This window comes from Naegleria lovaniensis (assembly GCF_003324165.1).
Source record: "Naegleria lovaniensis strain ATCC 30569 chromosome Unknown tig045, whole genome shotgun sequence".
NCBI classification, from domain to species: Eukaryota; Heterolobosea; class Eutetramitea; order Acrasida; family Naegleriidae; genus Naegleria; species Naegleria lovaniensis.
This window is the reverse complement of record NW_025407867.1, coordinates 224,726-249,817: the sequence shown is the minus strand read 5'-3', so window position 1 is coordinate 249,817 and position 25,092 is coordinate 224,726. Positions and strand designations below refer to the sequence as shown.

The window sequence follows — 25,092 nt, the reverse complement described above, 5'->3', positions numbered from 1 at the left end:
GCCATTCCTAAATTCGTAGATTCCGTAAAGATAAACTTTGATTTAGTCATTCTTTCGTCAATTTCATCCTGACCAATCTTGAACATCCGCCAATCATAAACAAGGTGACGATTGCCAAAATACACAGTTGCAACATATGGCCACTCTCAACTTCATGCATGGTTTGAATTCAAGAGTTCGCTGTGGTACCATATTTGTCCTGGTCAGAACCGTTGTGTCCATGTCCTCCCGTTGGATATGAGATTTAGAGCAGTCAACCAAAAAAAAATTCACAACCTACCCCTTTCCATGAATCCATCATTGAAAAAGCAAAAACGAGATCATCACTCTCCACTCGAACACGAAACCCCTCTCGATGATTGGAACCATTCACTTTTTCATCGTTCCGATTTATTTCAAAGGATCATGATGAGCGGTTTTTTACCTCTTCACGATGTTTTGCATCATGTTCGACTCGTATGCAAACTATGGAACGATCATGTCGAGAGTGGATGGAATGTCTTTCATTTTCATGTATTGGTTCAAATATTTCAATTGAAAATTCCAGAAAGAATTATTTCCTCTCAAGAACAACAAGAACAATTACCAAATCATTCAGCTAAAAGCACTCTCATGCTCTTCTTTTCCATATTAAAAGCGTGTCGTGAAATTCGAATGGGTTTGGAACATCTTTCGTTCAACTCATTTCTTGAATTTTCCATTTTTGAAACACCAAGAACAACACACGAAAAGGAATTATTTCAAAACGAGTTCCAAGAGGAGTTAAATTCGATGGAAGAAGATTTGGCAAGTCAATTTCTTTCAGACAAATTTTACAAGTCATGGCCACATGTTTCATCACCCAGAAAGAATGATGTCTTGTTGACATGGATTCCAAACTTTTTAAATGGAAAACAAAATTATTGGACGAACTTGAATTGTGATCAATGGTTCACACGTCCATTCCAGAGTTTAACAGACAAGAATGACAAGAATGACAACTTGAACCAAACAAACAACAACAACCATTTGGAGATCAAGTCATTGTTGTGGGTACAGAGAACTTTCGAACGTGGAAATTACAAAGAGTTTTTTTTTGACATGGTGTTGCATTTGGAAGGAGGCATGTTGGACCATTCGAAGAATTTGATTGAAAAGTTATTTCTGGTCAAGGCAGTGGATGAATGTACGATTGAAAAGGCTGAACCTGTGATTTTGGAGACACCATTGATGTGTTCGAACACAAAATTTGATTATGTTTCATTGGACTTGACGTTTGAAACAGAAACAAGACATGCCATCTGTCAACATGTCACCTGTTTCAGCAAGTATTCATTGACTTTTATTGATCTTGAATTTGTAAACGATTTCCAATCTCTGGACATGTTGATGCAAGGACCAATTCCAAACGATCTAGATTCCTTTTTCAATCAAAAATTAGAACAAATCTTGTACCGACTTTGGTCCACCGGTTTATTGAATGTGAAATTTATTCGAAATTTTATATTCAAATTGTTATTGGCACTTGCACACAAACGAAACGATTGGTATTCACTTTCATTCCATGACCATATTCAAGACAGTTGTTCCCATGCACAAGCCACGAAAGGTGTCACCGAATGGTTCAATGAATATCTTCGAAACAAACAATCAACAACAAGAAACAACAACACAGAAGAATGCCACGAGGAGGTGTTGCTGCAAACATTTGTCAAAGATCATGAATTCTTTCAAGGATATCATGAGGGAGAGAAAATTCAATCGTACATGCTGGTGTTGATGTTGCAACCGAATTTTGAAACTCAAACTTGTTCATTCCAAGTATTGAAGTATTTATTTTATGAATATTCCACTCATGGAGAAATAATGAGTTAACACCATCACAACACAAGGAATGGATTTGTTGTGTGTGCACACAAGTAAGAACATGAATCGTTGAAAATATGTTCATATTAAAAAAAGAATTAATAGTTCTTTCAAGTAGAAACAATAAAAAAAGTATTAATAGTTCTTTCAAGTAGAAACAATTACTTGAAATATAAACTAGGTGGAATGGTATCTCCTGCGTTCAATAATGCTTGTTTGGCTTTTCTTGCTGCATTTCGAACAATTTCATTCAAGGCAGGATGAATGTAAATGCAATTCAACAAGTCGTCGAGTTTGGCTCCTCCTTCAATTCTAAACAAAACTCCAACTTGATGTACAAGAGTACTTGCTTCATGACCAATAATGTGACATCCCAGAATTCTTCTAGTTCCACGTTCGACAATGAGTTTCACAAATCCCTCATCGCTCAATAAGGCCATACCCATGGCTGAGGCTGAATAATTGTTCTTGACTGAAACAAAATTCAAACCTTTTTCGCGACATTCTTGTTCAGTTAAGCCAACACCAGCAATTTGAGGATTTGCAAAAACAGCGTGTGGCATACCTGTGTGATCGATAGGATAAGGTTCACTCATCTTGGAAATGACTGTTTCCATGAGATATTCGGATTCAAAGTTAGCATTGTGACGGAAGAGATAGTTTCCTGCAATGTCACCCAAGGCCCATACGTTGGGTGCACTAACAGATCTCAAATACTTGTCGACCTCTACGAATCCATCTTTGGTGAGTTTAATTCCAGCCTTTTCACATTGCAAAATATCTGTGTTAGGTTTAACTCCGGCAGCAACTATGAGGTAGAATGATTCATGAACAAGTCAATGAGTGTTTCATGGGTTTCAAATGCATGAAAGTAAGTAATGGTGTATGTTCATTGAATTGGTAAAAATCACAATTATTACGGTAAAAACTATCAACACTTTAAAATTTACATACCTAACAAAGCATCAGCACGAATTTCTTGTTCCTGTGCAGTATCTAAATGAGGGTTCAAATAGGTCAAAATAAATTCATTATTTTCATATCTCACTCTGATAGGTTTCATTCCCTGTTTCACTTCAATATTTTTCCTCTTCACAAACACTCGTTCAAATTCCTTTTGAACTTCTTCATCTTCATATTTCAAAAATTTAGATCTCACAAATAACGTGGTGTGAGTTCCAGTACTTGAAAAGAAGTGACACAACTCGGTGGCAATATATCCAGCTCCAATACAAATTAATCTCTTAAATCGTTGCTGATTTCTGAGAGCTTCTCTGTAGGTCATGTATGGAGTGGAAGCTAGACCTTCGATTTGATCTGACAAATCAACAGCTCTTGCACCTGCTGCCACAAATACTCGATCGGCAGTAATGACCACATTATCATCAGGAGAGCCCACTTGTAAGGTTCTCTCGCCAATAAATCTCGCTGTTTGTCCAACAAACCAATCCAATTTTTGATTCTTTTCAACATTGGGAAGAATGGAATCGCTTTCATCATCAATGGTCTTTGATACACGAGCTACCAATTCCGAGAATCGAATGTCGTAATCCAAATCACCACTCGTTTCCTTCTTTTTCACATCCACTTCAAAACGATGAGCCGATTCAATGGTTTGAACCACATCAGCCGGATGAATCAACATTTTCGATGGAATACAACCACGATTCAAACATGTTCCTCCCAACTTGTCATTTTCGCAAAGTGCTACCGAGTAGCCATATTCTGTGGCTGGTCGTCCGAGTTTACCTAAACCAGCTCCGGCACCAATGACAATGATATCATAATGTTTGGTAAAGTTTTTGACATTCTTCAAGAGGACCATGGTTAGAGAGTTTTGGTTGGTGTATTAATATAATAAATGGATGATCGGGTTATTATTGTTTGTTGGAATGGAATGAAAATAAATCTGATGATGATTTTTTTTTGTTTTTTTCATCCTCAACAGGATGATGAAATGGAGAGAAGACGATCAGTTGCGGGCGAACAATTTCAAATCATCCTCAAGGATGGGAGAGGATGGATTTTTCGGAAGATGCGTGCGAGTATGAAATTTTATGAAAGTTCTAGAGGAGCCTTTCTCATATCTTGTTTTCATCTTTTTAAAAGTTAAAACTGCTCTGAAATTGAGGTGTTGATGGAGTTATCAATAAGGAATTGCTGGAATGGTTTTTTTTTAAAAACATCCCAAAAAAAATGATTTCATCATCAACGGGTGTTCATACGTCGAGTGCATCATCATCAGCTACTCCTACAACATCCACCAAGAAAAATTCCTCTCTTGATTCAAAACTCTATGATCGGAGTCGTAAAAGTTTTTATAATTATTTGAATCATAGACCCTTGTTGATGAGTATGGAAAAACCGAGAACCAATTATTCGGTGCAAAATTTGTTGGATATGAATATTGAGAAACGAATGATGAATGTTTTGAATGTGAATCACGTTGCATTTATGGGTGCGTTTAAAACAGGAGCCAGTGGAGGAGAGGATTGTTGTTTTTGTCTGACAACGAATCACCGTAATATCATTGCCACTAGCAATGGAAGAGCTAATTTATTACTTTTCAATTATGATGGTGTCAAGACAAAGGAATTTGCATCACATCACAAGGAAATTATAACTCAAATTCACTTTGTGCAAAATCATCGGGCCACTGAACAGCAACAGCAATCATCTGAGAAAGTGGTACAACAATCGTCAGCAAAAGGTCATCCGATCGACCACGAAATGTTCTACACGTCATCTCTCGACAAAACTATCAAAGTATGGCATGGCGAGAATAATATTCAAACATTGAAGGATCACAAAGACTGGATCCGTTGCTTGAATACAAATTGTGACTCTACTACGTTGTATTCCGGATGTATTAGTGGCTTTATTTACGGATGGGACATTAATAGAAATCATCAAGTTTCTTTTCAAATTCAAAACGATCCAAAAGATGCGCTAGGAGGTTTGAATACAATTAACTCCCTGTTAACCCTCCATAGATCACCCCACATTGTTTATAGTGCTTCACGTGACGGATGTTTGAGAATGTATGACACCAGAAGTTTAGTTTTCAACAGCAATACTGGAGTGAATACAGTGAAACCAAAATTTAAAATCAAGGCTCACAATGGTAAAATGAATCAATTACAAATCACGAACGATGATTTGTATTTACTCTCTAGTGGACGAGATAGTACCATGAGACTGTTCGATGTTAGAAAACTTCCTTCAACTACCCTGAATGAAGTCTCATCGCTGGATCCATTTGTTGTTCAAACCTACTCGCAACATGAATGCAAGTCATACAATGTCAGTTCATGCTTTTTCAAGGAAGAGAAATATGTTCTCACAGGAAGTGAAGACAACAAGATTTATATTTATGACACATGGTCAGGAAAGTTAGTACGCACTCTGAGTGGTCATGAAGGCGTGATCCATTTATTAATGAACCTCGATGATTACAGGATTATTTCCAACTCGATTGAATCGAGTCGTTTGTTTTTCTGGGCACCAACGCTCGAAAAGACAGACATTTTATCTCAACTGGAAAAAGAAGTCGACGACTCTCTTGAGAGAAATATTTTGGAAAGAGTTATGAGACAACACGGAGATCAAATTCTCAATTTATATCACACGAACAGTTTACACAATGAAAACGAAGGATTATCAGCAGCCATGAACAATCTAGTCATCACTCCAGAAAATCAACAAGTGTTCAATGATATCATGCAAACATTTTTAAGAACAGTTATTCAAGAGCAAGGACAAGGAGGGCAAATCAATTGGGACAGTTTAGATGGAATTGACGATTCTGATAGTGATTCGAGTGACGTGTAATTCCATTTCACAACATTTTTGACGCTTGTTGAGAATTCTCCGTTTTTCTTCTCCCAAATTATATTATAATTTATTTCATTGCATTCTACTATTCCAATGCATGCTAATGAAACGTTTTTCATTTTGAACACTCAGTTTGCTTTGCCTTTTCCACCATTCGAATTGTTTTGAATTCAACACGAAAAAAAATGTACAACTCTGCACTGGAGTGGTTGCAAAAGAAGTTGCAAAAGTTATCACAGTCCGATTCGGAATCCAATCATCAACAACTTAATCAATTAGAAATTCATTCCGAGAATAATGGTATGGAAACATCCAATCATTCTCGAAGAAGAACAAAATGGATAAAATTCATGATCATCCTATCATCGGGATTGACTCTCATCATCACCATAATTATTTATTACAAAATTCATTCCAAGAATCAACATTCCACAACACTTGATTTCATTTCCTTTAGAAAAACGCCATCCAATTATTTTCATGAATTTAAATCAATTTCCAAAACGAGAAATTCAAGCCTCAACACCTCTCGAGGTAATTCCAACCCATCATGGTCATCCAACAACACTGAAGCCTATCTCAACGATACAGCCTCTTATTATCAATACATGCTTTCATCAGAGTCTTCAACAAACGGTTTGAAATTTAATCCTCAATGGAAATTTAGTCCTTCGTATACAGATCCCACAACACTCAGTTCTCAACAGAAAAAGAAGACTCATTCATCATTACTGCCAGGCTATGGTTTTGTACAATATAGAAGTCAATCCTTGTTGGGACGAGAGGCTGGATTGCCACGTGTGTTCTCGTCTTCTCCAAGTGAGGATTTGTCTTTATTGAGAACGAATATTCATGGCAGTGATTTCACACATGATTGGACCTATTATTTAGAAAAGATTAGATATATTCTATCATTGCTGTATTATCGATTACCAAGAGCTATTGCAGAGTGGGAATTATGGTTGGGAATGGCATCTTTGGGGTTGTATCATGTGTGGATGAATCAACCATTTTCAAAATGGAGAAATTCCAAAGAAAAAGAGAAGCAACAACAACAACACGAGGCCAAACACTTTATGGATGGTGTCATGCATCGAGTGATATCCGAAAAGAATGAAATTGAGAATTCTCGAAAGAGGAATCAAAAAATTGTTAAAATTATTGGAGAAGGATCCAACATCGAAGGACTCGAAGAAAATTTTGAAAAGTTACTTTCCAATGAACAGGCGGATAGCTATCTGTAATCATCACATCATCGAATTGAGGCCAAGGACAACAAGAAGGACATGTCCAGGTATAGATTTTTCACATTTTGAAAAAAATGTCATCATCGCTCGGAGTGAATGAAATTCGATCCAATCAAGAAATTCATTTCTGGAAATCTTTCGACATTGATCGATGGTATCCTTTGGTTATGGCATCATCCTCTCTACATCATGATCCGAAGGAAGGAAAAAAGAAAAATCCATTGTTAACATTTCCGACACATTTCATTCCTCTCTCATTGGAACAAATTTATCTTGTTTATAAATTCATGCAAGATCAAACTCGAATGAAAGAATACAAGAGAAGAATTAGCATGCAATTGGGAGCAACTTCATTCCACCACGTACAAGATTTATTTCAAGATTCCGAACCTGTCATTCGATACATCATTTCGGAAATGGAAAAATATTTTTCTGGTCCAGATGAATCATTGTCACAGGATGAATTCTGCCAACATTCACACGACATGTCGATCGTTTCAAAAAAGAGCATCCGAAAAGCAGTGTTTTTAAGATTAAGTGGAAACTCTCCAAAAGATAGTGCTGAGCATCGAAAGATGAAACGAAATCAAGAACATTTATATCAACAATTGGTGAAACATGTGGCATTGATTGAGGAATACATGACACTCCAAAATGCGTATCGAACCCATACGCAAGATTCTATTCCTTCTCGTTTTTTCAAAATGCAAAACGAATTATTTAAAATTTTAAGAGGAGAATTTTCACAATTGTTGAAAGTCTCCTCCAATGACATTATGTATGGTGTGAATTTAATTTTGATGAGTAAGAGAATTCGAAGAGGTTTTGAATGGATTTTAACAAATTATTACCACCATAAGGACTCTTCTTTGAATTATACATATATTGCACTTCGGGAATGGCATGACAATGTTGACTTAAGAAACGAGTTTCGATGTTTTGTTCATAACAAGAAATTGGTAGCCATCTCTCAATATGATCAACATGTATTTCATCCACATGTGTGCGAGCACAAGGAGGAATATGTTGGAGCTGTGAAAGAATTTTTCGAGAATGCATTGAGTCGACGTTTGGAAGCTCATTTTGAATCCTATGTCTTTGATGTGATGGTGGTGTTGAAAGGCGAAAGTACGTGTCATGATGATACCTACCCGTCACGTGACGAATATGGATTCATAACATCTTCGTCCTCTAAGGTTTATTTAATCGAGTTGAATCCATATGATTACCACAGTTCTGCATGCTTATTCAATTGGAAGACTGATGCTTCTATTTTATATGGATCAGACGAAGAGGTTGCGATACGAGTGACCACTCAAGAAGTTCAAAAGTTTGATCACCTTTGGGAATACTTGGATATTTTGCAAAAGGTGTTGGATCGACGAAAACAAGAACAGTTGCAAAGATTGTCAATGTTAGGGTTGTGTGTGGCTTCGTTCTTGGGTGGATGTCTTTTTTGTAAATATTTTCTCGGACGCTCGTCAACACACACGCAATGACAATATTATTGTCATGAACCTCAAAGTTTTGCACATTTCACACCATGTGAACCATTCTTGATTATTTGTGACAACTACTTTTGTGTAATGACCAATCTGCACGTTGACATTCCATGGAGCAATAACAGACTTTACGACATCCACCACATCTCGATTTCGCTCCATAAGTGGCACAATATTGACATCTGTCAGTGATTACTTTTGGTGTCTGCTGAGGACCATTAATATCAACAAAAATTGGTTCGTTATCATCTGATTTCACAGTTCGATCATTTCCTAATAGACCCATTCTTCTTGAAATGATAGCAACAGCACATGCACAATTACGAATAAGGAATGGATTCGAACCTTGTGCCTCCTTCAAAATAAAGTCGAAAAATTTCAAATATTCTAGTGAGGAAACAATCTTGGCTTCTAGACACATTTCAGAATATTTGAAAAACACTGAAATGGCGTTAATAAGATTAGCCTGAGCTTGTACTGGACTGGCCATAACCATTCTCAAGAAATAGACAAGTCCCTGTGTGGTGTGTTGCAACACTAGGTTGACCAGTGACTCTGAATTGCAAAGCGTTGAAAGTAAAATGCTTGAGTGTTGCAAAAGGATGGTTTGATACTCGGTCAAGTTGCAACTTTCAGGAATAAAGTGTTGGAGAGATTGAGCAAGTAGTGTTAAAATTTCTTCCACCTCGTTTTGGGAAAGCTTGACCTTGAACTCTTTGGAATAGAGAAATAGCTCTAGAATTCTGACGGCCATATTACAATTGGAGCATTGTTCATTCTTGTAACTTCTCAAAATAGCAATCATTGTTAAAATAATTTGATGCTTGTCTTCAGTAGATTTTCGATCAGAAATTTCTAAACCTTGAATCACGGCATAGATCACATTCAAAGCCAGTCCTTTTACATCCTGAGAAGGACTTGGCAAGAAATTTAACGCAATACGTATTCCATCGCTTTTAAGAACATCCTTAGGACGATTCCATGCCACAATTGACATAATTTCCAACGCATTGCAAATAATTGTAGAGTCAAATTGTTGAGTTTTTGACAGATCTGTTTTGATCAGTTCCATAATCGACTCTAAACCTCCAACATTGCATAATTTCTAAATATTACCAAAGATTCATGCCATCGGATGAAACCGTCTTGAAAAATACTTACTGTTGTCACAAATATATTGTCTTCATGCTCTTTTTCAAATGCACGATAGAAATTTAACAAGAGAGTGCATCCTGTCAACGTTGATTGACGATGTTGGCGTAATAAGCATGACAACGTTGTATTCACAATACTTCCAAAGCTATATGATTGAAATGTCATCACACGAGTCCAAAAATCTTCGTCAAATAAATTTTGGAGCAATCCAACTGTGCTATCCAGTATTAGATAATTCCTATTATGCCTAAATAACATTCTATCAAGAGCTGCTTCAAGTCCTTTTGATGAGGCATATTTCTTTTTTTTGTCATCATCAAATTGATTAGAAATATTTGATAGAAATAAGGCAACGAATGACAAGTTCTCTTCTGAAATATTTTGATATTGTAAAAATCCAATCCAATCTTCTTCAATATCGTTTCGAAGTAATCGAATAGTTTGAGATGGATAGGTGCTAATATCGACCATTGTTTTGCATTGGGCTTCAATTGAAAGATTTTTCAACAATTTCTCTCTGACAGTGGCAGTAATATTTCTCATCTCTTGAATAAAAGTTTCTTCTGGAAGACCTTGCCACATTTGTGAAACGGCTTCCCTATTATTATCATTGGTAACTCCGACAATCTTAGATTTCACCGTTGAAGATGATTTCTCTAATGGCTGTTTTTTCACTTTCTTTTCTACTGTCTTGGCACTTCTTTTCGTTTCTGTTGCTTTTTGCACCTTTTTTTCCTTTTTTTCTGGTAAATCAAAGTCAATACCATACGATTTGCATCGTTGTTGTAATGCCTTCAATATTTCCACATGGTCATTATTTCTGGCAATATCAAACCATGTGGCAGCGAATAGTTGGGTCTTGATGTTTAAGAGAAGTCCAATGATTCTTTGTTTCTGTTTTTCTTCACTGGTTTTACATTTCTTATCCAAATGGTCAAATAATAAATGAATAATTCGTGCGTCTCCACTGGAAGCAGCACTCACAAAAACACTGTCTCCCTTATAGTCCAATAATGTAGGATCGGCTCCATTAGAAAGTAAAACTTCAACTACATTTGCATGACCTTTCATACAAGCTAAATGTAGTGGAAGAGGAAATTTAGGTAGTGCTCTATTGACATCAATTTTTTGTTTGGGATGATTGAGTAAAAGCTGGACAATCTCTGCTTGTCCAGACAGACATGCTGTCAACAGAGGAGTGACTCGGTGGGATTGAATGGCAGCTGTTTGGTTAATGTCGAAATCACTGCACTCTAATAGTAGCTTCACACATTGAATATAACCTGAAGCAATTGCTAAATTGATGCTTTCAGGAACAGGTTTAACATTATTTGCCAACAACACTCTTAAACAATCGTCATATCCCCCAGAGCAAGCCATGTCCGTTAATGAGTTCAGTTTTTCATGAATTTTCTGATTTTTCTTGGATAGGGATCCAAGATCGATCAATGTTTGAGTACATTGATAATGTCCATAGTAAACTGAGAGAGCAAGAGGTGTTAATTTTTCGTTCGTTTCCAAGAACATGTTTGCTCCTAAATCTTTCACGAGAATTTCAATAATCTGAGCATGAACACAATGTTGGTCCGAATGATCACATGGTGCCTTGGATATTGTATTGGTGCCTTGGACCTGTTGTACAATCGTATGGTTTCCATGACATGCGCAATGAATAGCAGTTTTCCCATCATTATCTTGCGCATCGACTTTCAAATAATTCTTGAAATTCCTTGCCAGATATTTGACCACTGACAAGGAGCCTCTGTCAGCTGCGGTGTGTAAAATGTTTCTTCCACATAATACAGTGCTGGAAAGTAAAGTATCCATTGAAAGAATGTTCTTTTTGACTAAAATTGAGTCGAATATGATTTCCAAACATTCAACTGAATCTCTGTTAGCTGCAGACAGAGTGGGTGGTGGTGTCATGATGTTTTTTGAAAGAAATAGTTCTTTCAGTGCTTGTGACGTTTTCTCAGGCTCTTTTTCATAACACTTGTCAATATATTGAAATATCGCTTGACACATATCTGTGATGTTAAAGAAACAACACAAATGAAGAACAGTGAACCCAAATGGTTGAGCAGTCTTTGCTTTCCAATCTGCACCATTCTCAAGTAAATAACGAAGCATTTCAGGAGTTCCTTTCAATACACAATAATGCAATGGAGTGGAGGAAGAACCAAATCCAAATTCAAAATTTAAAGCCATATTTACAGAATAACCAAGTTCTGTAATACATTTCAAAACATCATCAAAATCATTCCTTTTGATGGCTTGAAAGAGTTGAGGAAGAGTATATGTATCCATCACCTTTTTGAGCTGCTCCATCTCTTTGGCCTTACTCGTGGATGCTTTTTCTTCTCCTTTTTCTTTCATCAATTCAATTTGATTTTTCAATTTAGAAATCATTTGAATTCCTTCTTCAGATTTGGACGAAGAACGAGTGGATACTACTTGTGGTTCATCATGATGATCATTGCTTGAAACATTTTTCAATGCTGATAAGCCTTGCTCACAACATCGTTTGGCCTCATCATATTCTTTCAGAGCAGCCAATGAAGCAGCCTTGATATGATATGATTTCCACCATTTGGGATCTAATTTCTGGGCAGTTTCAGAATCATTGATGGCATTCCGATATTGTTGTGTCTTGTAAAAAACTTGAGCCCGATTGGTGAGGTTTAAAACATTTTTTGAATCGAGTAAAATAGCATTTGAATATGATTGAATGGCTTCATCAAATTGGTGTTGTTTATATTGTTCATTTCCACGTTCTCTTTCTTTATCGGAAAGTTGTTGGTCCACAACAAGTTGTGAAACTGTTTTCGGCTTTTTCGGCATTTTTTTAACAAATGACAGGTAAGCTCCTTAAATTCATTGAATTCAGGTATGGTGTGTTAAATTAAAGTAAAAACTTGTTCAATGTAAACAAGATGTTGTTTATTCATCTAAACTTTGAATGAAATACTTTTCAGGATATCTCAAACACTGACCCACAAACTCTTGCTCATTCATGCACGAATGTAGATAAAAGACAGTTGTACCTTCTTGCATGTCCTCTGACTCGTTCTTCATGTCGTTTTTTCCACCATAGCCTAAACAATTTTGAATTTGTCTTCTGCACAGAATGGAACCCATCCTAGTGAAATATTCCATGTAAGGAACAAAGCATTTGTGAGCTAGCTCATTTGCATTATTTTCTCTTAGTCCAAATTCTGTTGCATTTTCATTGATTCTTTTAAAGTATCGATCTTTGGCACATTTTCTCAAATTTTCATATTGGGGTTGAGCAAATCGTTTTCTAATCTCGTCATTCAGTCGGAGCGCTCGATCTTCGCTGCTAGAATCAACTTTGGAAAAGACTTCTTTCAATGCGTCCCTATTTTTCAATGTTAAATTATTGTAAACGTCAGGTAAAACCTCCTTCAAAGGGTTGGTGTGAAGACCGGAAAATTCTTCCCTCTCCTCCATAAATTGTTGATATTTCATTTTTGTTTCTGGATCCTTGTCCTGGCAATGCATTAAATTATAATAAAATTGGCCATATTCTGCTTTGGATGAATTTAATCTCGTTGGACTTTCCTCTGCATTGAAAGATACAAATTGTTTCAAACATTCAGAGCCTTTTAATAAATTCACTGAACACAATTTCTCAATAATATTGACTTGGCCCAATTTTGCATCTCCTGCAATTTTAACTGCTTGTTGATGACAATAATTCATTCGTTCCATGATATTATAAATTTGTTTTTGCTGTTCATTGAGAGTTTGTTCCGAATAGTGTAACGATGAATAGAAATCATTAAGAGTAATGGCATCCGATGTGTTTTTATCGGGGTAAGAAGAACGTCCAGAAGAATTTACATGTTGTTGCTCCGACTGTATATTATTGTTAACATGATTTCTATTTCCCAGGGATGATTGTTGGCTCATGATGGCTTTTTAGAGTTCTCGGTATTTTTTTCAATCAATTTCGACCATGCCGAACGAAATAAGAAGAATTATTTTATTTCTAGCGACTTCATGGACAATCATTGTACCTTCTCATTCATGAAGATGTCGAATTTAAAACAAGATAGGTAAAAATAAGTGTTTCGAATTGGAGAAAAACTAAGCAATTGTATTTGAAAAAATATTGTTGTAAACCATCCAGGAGTATTGAAATGAGTAAGGGAACAATGGAAATGAGGAAAACCACTCATGAACATCCATCAACCACATTCTACCAACTGAAAGATTGGATTCAATGGTTTCATGAAGAATTAGGGACTATTTTAGGTGAGAGAGGTGTGGTCGAGTCTTTCCGTGCGGAAGATCAACTCTTGAAAACAAGTACAACAACTTTGGAGAATAGGATCAAGAAAGGCTTGATCATGATTCTTCAAGGAATGAATATCCTTATTCAAAAACATCCATTGGAAGGAGTGATATTGAAAGAACACGAAACAGTTCTGTTGATAGAAGCCCTATCATGCATCTATGAAGAGAAGGGAACGCTGTTTCAGTATATTTCTCATCATTGCCAACACTCGGTGAGAGAGGCTCTGCTGAAATTAGAGAGTTGTCTTTCCGAATTGGTTTTCAATGAAAACAAAAGGTAAGCAGGAATCAATATTGGCGAGATCTTGAATCAAGTTTTTAAATCAAAATTGTCGTTCACCAATACTAGCCACCATGACTATGAACTAGTTGCTCAATTTTCTCAATTCTGCATGATGGCCTTGATGTTCCGATTGCAGAATTATGATTTGTTAATGATGCAGCCTCAATCCTTTGAGGAGTTGGCTTGCCGTTTAAAGGACATCTTTATCAAACCTGACACGCAAAAGGAGAGGATGTTGAGCTATTTGCTGGATCCTTTGTTCAAAGAGATCGATGAAGGTGGAAACTTTTCTTCCATGCAAATAGGATCTATGGCAGAAAATGTAAGACGTCGATGTTGCATTCTCAGACATCTTTCTCTCCAAAGCAAAGACTCACAACTCAAGCTGGAGTTAATCTTTGGGGGTTTGCAAAGCTATATCACACCTCAAGTGATATTTCATGAGAGCATGAGAAGAAATTTGGAACAAGCAATTCAGGCGTTCTTTGAACCATTGTCAATGGCAAACCTCAGTCATCATGCTCTTATTGAGACTGTGGAGGGAATGAAGAAGAAAGTGTTTTTGATAATTATCCAAATTGTGGCTACGTGCTCTGAAGAGGATATGCGTGTTGTGGCTGGAAATTTGGAATCCGTGTCACGAAATCCATCACCGTCATTGAATCGTTCAACTACAGCAAATGGGAAACCAAGAAAGAAGAAACAAAAGCAAACAGGAGCTTTATCCGACCATTCGGTTTCACAACAACAAGATGCACCGAGCAATGTATTGAGCCACATGATTGACGCATTGCTAAACGTGCTAGGATGCAACGTGGTTTTTACTCAAAAACTACTAAACGATGGTATGTTTGGATAATGATCGTCAAATTAATTCAACTTCAATTTCCAAATCCGAAAAGTCTTTGCCATAATCAAAATATTAGCCACTTCGAGAAATAATAAGCAAAGAATTGAATTATTGTTGAGAGTGATGGAGTCTCTTCGAAAACATTTAATGCCTATCAATTCAGACGACAATCAACCAGAACGCAACTCTCAAAAGCAGCAGCAACACTTGCAATACGGTCTATTCATCCGCTCGGCATTTTGTTTGGACGAAAACAATCACTTGGAGTCTTTTGAAATGTGATGAACCTGAATAGTTTTCACTTTTCAAAAAAAAATTCACACCTCCTTGCGATACAACAACTGCAAAGAGTGACAACTCATGAAACGTCTCTTCTCGAAAATAAAGCTGGAGCCTGGTCGGGCTTCAGTGGCACTTTTCAAGACCGACTCTACTGCTTCCCTCACGGAGAAGAACCGAAAAACAGGCATGTTCGACACATTGCAACAAATGATTAAAGAACATGACGAACAAAAACTTGCAGCAGCGTCAACAGTTTGGGGTCACTTTCCTTCAAACCCAGAAGATATACCCGAATTTCTATTCTGTGCCATGGATTATTTGGAGAGAAACGGATTGGAGACTGTTGGTATATTCCGTCACTCCACGTCAAAAAGCCGAGAAGATAAAGTGATGCACGAAATTGATGAAAAGTTCAGAGCTGGAGGAGCCAAAAACGCAACGATAAACTTTGACGAGTATCATGACATTCACTTGGCAGCCTCTCTCATCAAAGTTTATTTGAGAAAATTGAATGAGCCTCTTTTAACAAACAAATTGTATGAAAGCTTTTTGGCAACTTCAAAGATGACATCTCCTCGGTGTTCGGATGCTGGTGAAAGTGCCAATTTGTCTGCCACTGAAATCGAAGAAGCAGAGAATAATAGAAGAATTAGATTATTACAACAGGTGGTTTCTCTGCTGCCGAACGCAAACTATTGCCTTTTGAAACGATTGTGTCTCTTTTTAAACAAGATCACAAAATATCAAGCACAGGTAAGTCACACTTTACTGATCAGTTCATGATGAAGATTCTCTATGGAAATATTATTTTGAATAATGTATGCTGTTACAATGTTACTACTACCATCACGTCATCATACTATGAATTATTCCACAAATGGATTTTTTGATTTTTTTTGGACGAATCACCTTGGCAATTGCAACACTCACAGAACTTGATGAGCCCAGAAAATATTGCCATCGTTTTCCAACCCAATGTACTTTATTTGAAAGATCAAGATCCAATGTTGACCATTCGTGACATTTCCAATGCAACCAATGTCATTAAATCTTTGATTGTATTCGCACCAGAAATATTTGGTGAGCAAGAACAAGCAACACCACGCCACCGACTCACCACAGAAACTTCTGATAGTGTCAGCAGTACTCTTGATACATCATCTCTCGTATCGGAGATTTTATCGAGCACCACTGAAGCCACAAACACAGCAGCTTCTCTTCATATTGTGACATCACCCTTAACAAGTCCAAGAAATCCATCATCAAATGGTGAAAGCACTACTTCTACTTCAACAGCAACTGTGCCTAGTATAGCGTTACAACGAACACCATCTTCAAGTGCCATGCATTTGGATGTGTCTGCATGTGGAGGAGATCAAACACCAGAAATTTTACAAGAAGGACAACCTTTCTATAAGGGAGAAACAAATTCGAAAGGAGAAAAACATGGTTATGGAATTCTCATGTTTCATGACGGCTCAGTATTTGAGGGCAATTTTGTGGATGACAAAAAAGAAGGCCATGGTAAAATGGTCTGGGCTGATGGCTCCAAATATGAAGGAGAATTTTCCAATGATGTCATCTCTGGACGAGGTACTTACAAGTATGCATCTGGAGATTATTATGATGGACATTTTGTGAATGGTGTGAGGGAAGGAAAGGGTAAAATTAAATTTGCCTCAAATCAGAGTCATTATGACGGTGAATGGTTGCAAGACAAGCGTCATGGATTTGGAAAACAATCATATGCCAATGGTGACGTTTATGAGGGAGAATGGAAACAAGATTTCAGTAGTGGCTAGTAAGTAGTAATAGCAAGAACCAAGTTTTGCCAAAAAAAAACACAATGTATTTTCTGCCTGTCAACAACAAATTCATGACTGTGAATCCTATGAATATTCAATCCCATTGCATGCAAATTTGCACTTCTCAATGTGAACTCATCATATTCAGTGGTACATTTACATCGACAGGATACACTTACGAAGGATACTGGAAGAGTGGTAAATTTGATGGAAAAGGTAAATTTGTCTTGCTCATTGATGCTCTTCGTCGAGAAATTCTTGAGGGAGAATGGGTTGATGGTCAATTGCATGGAGAATTGAACTACACGGACGGAGAAGGAAGAAAATTTTTACAAATCTACGAGAAGGGTGAACTTGTCAAGAATGAACGGCTGATCGATGAAAAGGAACAACGAGTCTTGGACTTGGTTCAAAAATTAATGTTGGAACCTATTAAGAGTCATCCACAAATTAAGTCCATACTCGAGAAACAAGTCATTCAAAACAATGATGTGTCAAGCCCAGTTATTCCACACCCAACACCTGGAGACGTTGCAACGGATCACCAACATGAACACGACAAGCTGCGAAATGCTCTTTACAAAGTACTCACCACTCCAGAGACAACCATTGTTTTTGATTTACTGTGTTCTCTTGTAGAACTCATTCCAAGCACTTTTTCAACAACCGCCACAATGGCAGCCAACAATATTGAATTAGCACAAGAATTAATGTAATTACAGAGTTGTCGCAACTCGTTGCATGATAATAGGAAGCTCACTTTTCTATTGACATTGTGTATTGGAGTTAACCTTGATCGCAACCTTGATGTGCTTATTATGAAAGCAAGAATGAAGGAAGCAAAAATTCGAAGTAAATTCTCAGAGTGCATAATTTAATCAAATAAATAAAATATATTTACAAAATTTCAAACAACATTTCTGGTTTCTTCTTTTCAGTATACTTCTCAGCCAATAGAGCATATTTCAATAGAGTGACTTCATCCCAATGCTTGGCCATTAATTGCAATCCAACCGGTTTTCCATCAACAAATCCAATAGGAATGGTAATGGAAGGATATCCACAAAAGTTGGAAATAAAAATAAATTTCATAATTTGTGACAAGACGTCATAATCACTCACGCCATAACCTCCCTTCATGACTTGCTCATCCACAAATTCTGGAGTCACTCCAGCAATAGTGGGTGTCGCATAAACATTCACATTTTGGAAAATCTTGTCGAATTCTTCCATTTGATGAGAACGAATTCTTTGAGCGGAAATGAATTGTGAGGATGAAATATACTTTTGTGAAAGCAAACTCATTCTGGTTTCAGGACAGAGCAATGATCTCTTACTATATTCAAAGTATCCATAGTCCTTCATTCCATTTCTCATCTCTGAGGCAATACAAACCAAATGAGAGACTCTACTTGGTTCGAGAAGTGGTGTGAAAATAGAATCATCAACTTGAGCTCCATAAACTTTGCAAAATACATTTTCAATAAAATCTCTACACATTTTCACAATTCGTTGATCCTTGACGTCATTGAAATAGGCATTGTCGATACCAATTTTTTGTCCTTCAAGAGAATAATACTCTTTGTCGGCCAATCGAATTTCGCTCAATCTCAAATCTCGAGGTTGAGACCATGAAAATGAATCATTTTCTCTTCGACCTGCAATGGCAGCAAATGAAAGAGTCAAATCAATGGCAGAAGAAGTCAATGGACCAGCCACACAAGTGGAGAAGGCAACAGGAGCGCTGTGTTGATAAGTGGAGACTCTGAAATGAGTAGGTTTTAATCCATAGAGTCCGCAGAAGGATGCAGGTACTCGAATGGAACCTCCACCATCTGTTCCAATGGACAATGGAACAAGGCCAGAAGCCACACATGCTCCTCCTCCGCTGGAACTACCTCCGGTGTCACATTTCATGTTGAATGGATTTCTTGCACTTCCAAAATTTAAATTCATTCCACGAGCTGTAGGTGGCAGATGAAAATGGAATCAAAATGTTCGTGTTTGTTAAAAGTATTATATTTGATCATTTGCCATCATTGACCATTTGAAAAATATAAAACACCATGATTCAAAAATATATCAACAACAATTCTACTACTTACGACAAATTCCAATCTCATTCTGGTTTGCCTTACCAACAAAAATTGCACCCAAAGCACGCAATGATTTACAAATGTTACTTTCCTCCTCCAAAGTGATTACGTGATTCGAATATTCAGTGACTTTCATGCCCTTACTTGAGGTAAATCCGGCAAGATCCAACTCATCCTTAATGGTGACAGGAATTCCATCAAATACAGAAATTTCCGTTCCATTTTCAAATCTCTCAGTCGATTCCTTTGCTTGTTTCAAAAACAAATCAGCATCATATTTAATGACTGCCAAGAGTGGTGGTTGACGAGAATCTCCCTTCTTGATTGCTTCCAAAATATTTTGAGCAACTTTCAATGGAGTGGTTTTACGTTCCTTGTAAAGTCGATGGAATTGTGTCAAATTTTTCCAAATTGGTTTAGTGTTTTCTTCTCCATTGTTATTACTGGATTCAGAACTTGAATAATATTCGTTGAGAATACGTTCAATTTCCTTCTTTTGAATCTCTTGAACTGACATTCCAGCATGTTCTTGAGCAAATTGTAAATCCTTCAGTTGATCTTGTTCATTCCTTTCGGGAATTGGATATAATTTAGGAGCATTATAAAGGCTCAATTCATCCAATAATGAGAAATTGGAGGATTTCAAAATCAATGGAACGATCCAATCACCCAATGGAGCATACTCGAGCAAGGTAACGAATAACCAAAAGAGTGAGCCTGTTAGCTTGGGAGCCTCCACGCTACGGAGCTCATAGGTACGACGTTGGAGAATTTCCTTGATAGGAATCCTTTTTCCTGTGGTTGTTGTTGTTGTTGTTGTTGAGGATGATCGTAATAATAGTAGTACAAATTTATGTTCGGTATTGTTGTTGGATGATCAAGTGATGATGATCAAGAATTAAAATATTGAAAATTCCAAATTTGGATTTACATAATTTCATGACCACAATAACATGTTAATATCATGAAAACAATATTTACAAAGGTATACTCACTTCCAACAAAAGTGTCATAGGCATGATATCCCAAAAACGCTGCAACCCCGAGAGCAACAATGGTCCACAACATTTTTTTCTGATAATAAGAACAGGTTCATCACGGAAGATTGGAAGGAAACGGAAAATTATTATTGAACGAACATTGTTGAAAAGCCAATTTTGACCTTTTAATTATTTCAAACATCGAATGCTCAGGTCATAATATTCTGCCATATTTTGCTTGTCTTGATAGATATTCATGTGTCTCACAATATTGTATTCGTAAAAATTGACCTTCTTTTGAAGATAGAGAGCAGTGAATTTTCCTCCACAAGAAACTTGATTAATTTCACATCGAGGTTCAAAAACAACACGAAAACTGCATGTCTGAAGTTCATTAGGAAGGAAAATTTGTCCAAAATCGTTTCCTCCACCTGTGTGAAACAAAGAATTGAGTGCAATAGATTAAGCATTGACGTTTCCAAGAATTTCAGTAACATTTGGTAAAATGGTTAAAAATTAAAACAAACCATCTCAACAAAATACATACATCTCCACACCTTTCGATCACTAGTTATAAGTACTGTATGGGTGAGACCACATGATAAACCTGTCACAAAAGTATTAATGTGTTTGATATAATTTCCAGTAACTGGAGAAATGGCTTCAAGCTTCAGACGTATAAAAGTCGAATTGACAGACTTGTTTTCACCATTTCCTAATTGGCCATATCGTCCATCACCGCACACAAAAACGTCACAATGATCAACAACCACTACTGTATGATACAATCCAAGAGCAACATTGGTAATTTCTCGACCTGCAAAAGGAAGATCTTTTGGTTGTGCAAAATCGAAAATTGTTGAATCCACATCATATCCTAGTTGACCATGACAATTTCTAATTTTAAATAATTTTTAAAATGAAATTCCACAATAACAATGAAATTTTCATCACAAATGTACGCGTTGCAACAGTAATAATTTGCAAAAATTATACCTGAATATTTTCACAAAATACTTACAGTCCAGAACAAAAATATTCATTATTGTGTAAAACAATCACGCTGTGATAGCCTCCACAAGCAACAAGTTTCACATTGGGTGGTTGGTGTTCATAGCCTCGTAATTTAATTTCTGTGAGCTTGGCAAAACTTTGACCTTCCAAATTTCGTCCATATCTGTCAATGAAATGTGCGTACAGGTTTGTTTTGAAAATATATTTCATTCAATTAATATTAATTTCAAAACGAGCAAATAATACAATAAATTCGTCATTAATGTGATCAATTTCGTTATCATTAATTTCATTAATAAAATTCATAATTTCAATAATAATAATCAAACACATGGTAATCAATAATCCACATTAAAAATCATCCTTTCATCATACAATAAAATATTAAAAAACATACTGATGATAGGCATTCGATCCTCTTCCAAAAATCTGATTAAATTGATTCACCACAATACAATGATCATCTCCAACTTTGGAGCAATCAAAACACTTCACTTTGAAATTCTTTTTCCATCCTTCTTCGGGTGTCCAGCGAGTAAATGAAACGTTTGCAATGAGCTGAGCCGGTGATGGTGAGGCTAAATTGGAAGTCATTGTAGAAGAGGTTGCAGAACCACTATTGAGGCTAGTAGTTCCACCCATAATTCCAGGACTACCATCTCCTACACTACTCACATGAGAGGCATGAGCATACAAATTCTGTAACGGTGGAGTACCACACCAATAGATGGAATCTCCTCCGCAATCATTTGATGATAAATTTGATGTACCCGAGGATGTTGCTGATGATGATGGATGATCACTACTACTACTATTATTGATTTTTCTTGCAATGATATATGAAACCAGAGTTCCTCCATACAAATCATAAATCTTCTCTCCTCGTTGCAAAAATCGATTCGTATCCAATTTCGTTAAATCCTTCACGGGTTTGTTATGGGAGAGTCCGAGTTGGAATTCAGTGTTCTTTCCGACCACATACACTTCATTGAGTCGGTTCGTGAGAAGAAGTAAATGAGAGGCTCCACAACTTGTTTTCTTGATACGAATGGCTTTCTTGACTTTGGTTCGGGTCAGAGAATTGCCTGTTTCGACCCAATCCGGAAAGGGGAGTTTGACTTTGTGTAGTTGAAAGACATCGACAAAGTCATCGGTGATGCATTGACCTCCGTGGTTGTGGCCACATGTAAGAAGGGTGGCGTTTTGTCCATTACTTTGTGGTTGTCCCATGAATATTTGTTGTTCTTTGTGATTTATGAGGAGTTGTTGTGAAGCAAATCTATGATGATGAGTGGTGTTGTTGTTATGTGGCGATATCCGTGTACAAAAATCAACACAATCACACCAGCAATTTAAAAATTATATTATTATTACTATTAGAAGAGGTAGTGTTTAACTGAAACTTCCACACAAGTTGATAAGTTGATCGGGGTTTTTTTACTGATGGATGGTTGTTGAGATTTGCAGTTAATTTTTTCTTGTTTTATTTTAATTGTTTGGTTGACACAATTTAAAATAATTATTTCAATTCGAGTATTTAATGTTTTTTCTTCTTCTTTTTTGATGATCCTGTCTGGACATTCTTATTGGGTTGTTGTTGTTGTTGAGTGTGTTGAGATTTTTGTTGCTGAGATTGTTGAGCTTGTTCCTTTTGGGGTGACGATTTTGGTTGTTGAGTTTGTTTAGGTTGTTGTGGCTGTTGTGTTGGTTGTTGCGGTGAAGTTTTAGGTTGTTGAGCTTGTTGTTCCTTTTGGGGTGACGATTTTTGTTGAGCTTGCTTTGGTTGTTGTTTTTGTGATGGTTGAGAAGTGTTTTTCTGTTTTGCTTGTTGTTGATTCTTCTTATTTTTCTTGGAAGTTTGCTGTTGTTGCTGTTGCTGCTTTTGTTTCTGCTTCTTTTCCTTCTCCTCCTTCTCGAGTAAATCAAACAATTCCTTTTCAGCTTTTTGACGTTCCTGCTCTGCATCCTTCTTACTTTGTTTTTGCTTGGGTGCTGTACTGGATTTTCTGCTCGTGCGATCCATGGTATTTTTGAGCACAGAGTTTTGATAAAAGAAATTAAGCCACTCTGGATGATTGTAAGGTCTATCACTCTCTGGAGATTTCATATAGGTCTGTGGATTTAGTAACTTTCTCATGTGTGCTCTATCGTCAGGGTGCATACGACTAATGTCATAGCCAAAGTCATCTTCAATTTCTTCATCTTCCTCATCTTCCTCGTCTTCCTCTTCGTCGTATTCGTCCTCATCTTCGTCATAATACTCGTCATATTCATCTTCATCATAATCGTCGTCATCATCTTCATAGTATTCATCCTCATCGTCATATTCATCCTCGTCGTAATATTCGTCTTCATCGCTGTCTCCATAACCGCCCATCATTGAACTAAATAAATCTGCAAACGCATCTTTTCTGGCTCTTTCTTCGTCATCATCACTTCCTTCCCACTCTGCTTCCTCAACATGTTTCAAACACTCTTCAATCGAGCCATAATGATAAATCATGGACCAAAATTCATTCAATGATGTCGAGTAAAAGTGAGGTTTTTCGTGTCTTTCTGTGACTTCAATAATATCCGTTAGTCGATGTTCGTCAATAAGCTTTACATTTTGATCTAATACTTTGATGGTTCCTTCCGCATCTTGTGGAATTGAAGTTGGCTTTTTCTTTTTCTTTGTAGTAGATTGATGATCCTTTTCGCTGTACCACCACAAAACATCTCCTCGGTAATTTGAAGATGAAGCCTTTGATTTTCCAAATGTAACAAATTTAAAATTTCCTGATTTTACAGCATCAAATCTTTTTAATCCTTGTGCTGCACACGCCGAACAACCTCCCTCTTTGAAAGGAATGACTTGAAACTCTCCGTGATCACACAACGACCATAGCGGAACGAGTGTGGGCATGTTTGTTTGCTGGTATTTTTTTCTTTGATCAACTGAATCGTGAGCCTTGTGCGCGAACTTTTTTGAAGAAGACTTGTTTGGGACTTTTTATTGTTTATTAATAATAACATTTTAATTGAGACAACAAGGAGATGGTATAATTCTTACCTTTTTCACAATTTTTGAAACATAATTCCTTTCTTTTTTAATATATCTCGTTTAATGTTGTAAATCATAGGGATTGAGAAACACTTGCTCTGTCAACCATCGTTGTTTTCCAAAAAAGTCTGAGGCTGGTACAACAGTGCTTCTCTTTGCATCGACAAATTTTGCAGTATCTTTCCTGTGATTCTTCTTGTAGAATTCTAAATGTAAAAATTTCAAAACGGCTGGATCGACCTCAGTTTTCACAGTAAATGGATCGACCTTCTCCTTTGCAAGTGTGGCCTCCAATTTCAAATCTACAAATCTCTTGGAACGTGATTTCTTGGGTGCTGCCGTCTCTAAGGTTGCTTGAATTTGAGGTGTTTTTGTAGAGGCTAATGACTCCAAAGCTGCTTCTTGTTTTTCATCTTGTTGAACTAGAAAATCCAAAACAGCGGTATCCAATAATTTCTTTTTTTTTGTTGATGATGATGTAGTATCATGTAATGCTTCCGCATCTACCACATCCTCTTGCTCTTCCGAATGTTTTCGTTTTTCCGATTTTTTCGTTAACTTTTTCAATTTCTTATCCCGAACACTTTGTTTTCTCAATTCTTGTTCTGCAAGTGCTGCAACAGCCAGTTTAGCCTTGCTACTTTGTACCATTTCCGGTGCTTCATCCTCATCACTCGATGTTGTTTCATGTTTTTGATGACGGGAAAGAGATTTTTTCGTTAGTGGTTGAGTTGGCATTTTTTTTGAACTTCAAGACAGAAAATAAAAATTTCAATCAAAGAGCAAGAGCAACAAGAAAATAACCATTTTCTGTGAAATTATCTCTTCTCTGATTT

General features: G+C 36.8%; 13 protein-coding genes across 13 annotated transcripts; 6 read left to right on the top strand and 7 right to left on the bottom strand.

Annotated features, from left to right (window-relative positions):
- Positions 1-288: 288 nt before the first annotated feature.
- C9374_010802 (uncharacterized protein) lies at positions 289-1,854 on the top strand (the record flags this gene model as incomplete). The annotated part of the gene is made up of 1 exon (XM_044686387.1): positions 289-1,854. One exon carries the CDS (start codon positions 289-291, stop codon positions 1,852-1,854), a length of 1,566 nt encoding a protein of 521 aa, XP_044543692.1.
- A 152-nt stretch (positions 1,855-2,006) lies between these two features.
- On the bottom strand, positions 2,007-3,670 carry C9374_010801 (uncharacterized protein; the record flags this gene model as incomplete). The annotated part of the gene is made up of 2 exons (XM_044686386.1): positions 2,007-2,653; positions 2,800-3,670. 2 exons carry the CDS (start codon positions 3,668-3,670, stop codon positions 2,007-2,009), a joined length of 1,518 nt encoding a protein of 505 aa, XP_044543691.1.
- Positions 3,671-4,041: 371 nt separating this feature from the next.
- C9374_010800 (uncharacterized protein) lies at positions 4,042-5,676 on the top strand (the record flags this gene model as incomplete). Its single annotated transcript, XM_044686385.1, has 1 exon — positions 4,042-5,676. One exon carries the CDS (start codon positions 4,042-4,044, stop codon positions 5,674-5,676), a length of 1,635 nt encoding a protein of 544 aa, XP_044543690.1.
- Positions 5,677-5,864: 188 nt separating this feature from the next.
- Positions 5,865-6,923, top strand: C9374_010799 (uncharacterized protein; the record flags this gene model as incomplete). The annotated part of the gene is made up of 1 exon (XM_044686382.1): positions 5,865-6,923. One exon carries the CDS (start codon positions 5,865-5,867, stop codon positions 6,921-6,923), a length of 1,059 nt encoding a protein of 352 aa, XP_044543689.1.
- Positions 6,924-7,000: 77 nt separating this feature from the next.
- C9374_010798 (uncharacterized protein) lies at positions 7,001-8,425 on the top strand (the record flags this gene model as incomplete). Its single annotated transcript, XM_044686381.1, has 1 exon — positions 7,001-8,425. The coding sequence occupies one exon, from the start codon at positions 7,001-7,003 to the stop codon at positions 8,423-8,425; it is 1,425 nt and encodes a 474-aa protein (XP_044543688.1).
- A 61-nt stretch (positions 8,426-8,486) lies between these two features.
- C9374_010797 (uncharacterized protein) lies at positions 8,487-12,424 on the bottom strand (the record flags this gene model as incomplete). The annotated part of the gene is made up of 2 exons (XM_044686380.1): positions 8,487-9,533; positions 9,590-12,424. The coding sequence occupies 2 exons, from the start codon at positions 12,422-12,424 to the stop codon at positions 8,487-8,489; spliced, it is 3,882 nt and encodes a 1,293-aa protein (XP_044543687.1).
- Positions 12,425-12,523: 99 nt separating this feature from the next.
- C9374_010796 (uncharacterized protein) lies at positions 12,524-13,516 on the bottom strand (the record flags this gene model as incomplete). The annotated part of the gene is made up of 1 exon (XM_044686379.1): positions 12,524-13,516. The coding sequence occupies one exon, from the start codon at positions 13,514-13,516 to the stop codon at positions 12,524-12,526; it is 993 nt and encodes a 330-aa protein (XP_044543686.1).
- A 230-nt stretch (positions 13,517-13,746) lies between these two features.
- Positions 13,747-15,318, top strand: C9374_010795 (uncharacterized protein; the record flags this gene model as incomplete). The annotated part of the gene is made up of 3 exons (XM_044686378.1): positions 13,747-14,180; positions 14,253-15,031; positions 15,089-15,318. 3 exons carry the CDS (start codon positions 13,747-13,749, stop codon positions 15,316-15,318), a joined length of 1,443 nt encoding a protein of 480 aa, XP_044543685.1.
- Positions 15,319-15,396: 78 nt separating this feature from the next.
- Positions 15,397-17,839, top strand: C9374_010794 (uncharacterized protein; the record flags this gene model as incomplete). The annotated part of the gene is made up of 3 exons (XM_044686377.1): positions 15,397-16,071; positions 16,251-17,119; positions 17,272-17,839. The coding sequence occupies 3 exons, from the start codon at positions 15,397-15,399 to the stop codon at positions 17,837-17,839; spliced, it is 2,112 nt and encodes a 703-aa protein (XP_044543684.1).
- A 181-nt stretch (positions 17,840-18,020) lies between these two features.
- On the bottom strand, positions 18,021-20,287 carry C9374_010793 (uncharacterized protein; the record flags this gene model as incomplete). Its single annotated transcript, XM_044686376.1, has 3 exons — positions 18,021-19,087; positions 19,229-20,014; positions 20,215-20,287. 3 exons carry the CDS (start codon positions 20,285-20,287, stop codon positions 18,021-18,023), a joined length of 1,926 nt encoding a protein of 641 aa, XP_044543683.1.
- A 101-nt stretch (positions 20,288-20,388) lies between these two features.
- On the bottom strand, positions 20,389-22,443 carry C9374_010792 (uncharacterized protein; the record flags this gene model as incomplete). The annotated part of the gene is made up of 4 exons (XM_044686375.1): positions 20,389-20,630; positions 20,747-21,096; positions 21,221-21,376; positions 21,611-22,443. 4 exons carry the CDS (start codon positions 22,441-22,443, stop codon positions 20,389-20,391), a joined length of 1,581 nt encoding a protein of 526 aa, XP_044543682.1.
- A 307-nt stretch (positions 22,444-22,750) lies between these two features.
- C9374_010791 (uncharacterized protein) lies at positions 22,751-24,118 on the bottom strand (the record flags this gene model as incomplete). Its single annotated transcript, XM_044686374.1, has 1 exon — positions 22,751-24,118. One exon carries the CDS (start codon positions 24,116-24,118, stop codon positions 22,751-22,753), a length of 1,368 nt encoding a protein of 455 aa, XP_044543681.1.
- A 198-nt stretch (positions 24,119-24,316) lies between these two features.
- On the bottom strand, positions 24,317-24,994 carry C9374_010790 (uncharacterized protein; the record flags this gene model as incomplete). The annotated part of the gene is made up of 1 exon (XM_044686373.1): positions 24,317-24,994. One exon carries the CDS (start codon positions 24,992-24,994, stop codon positions 24,317-24,319), a length of 678 nt encoding a protein of 225 aa, XP_044543680.1.
- Between the last annotated feature and the right edge of the window lie 98 nt (positions 24,995-25,092).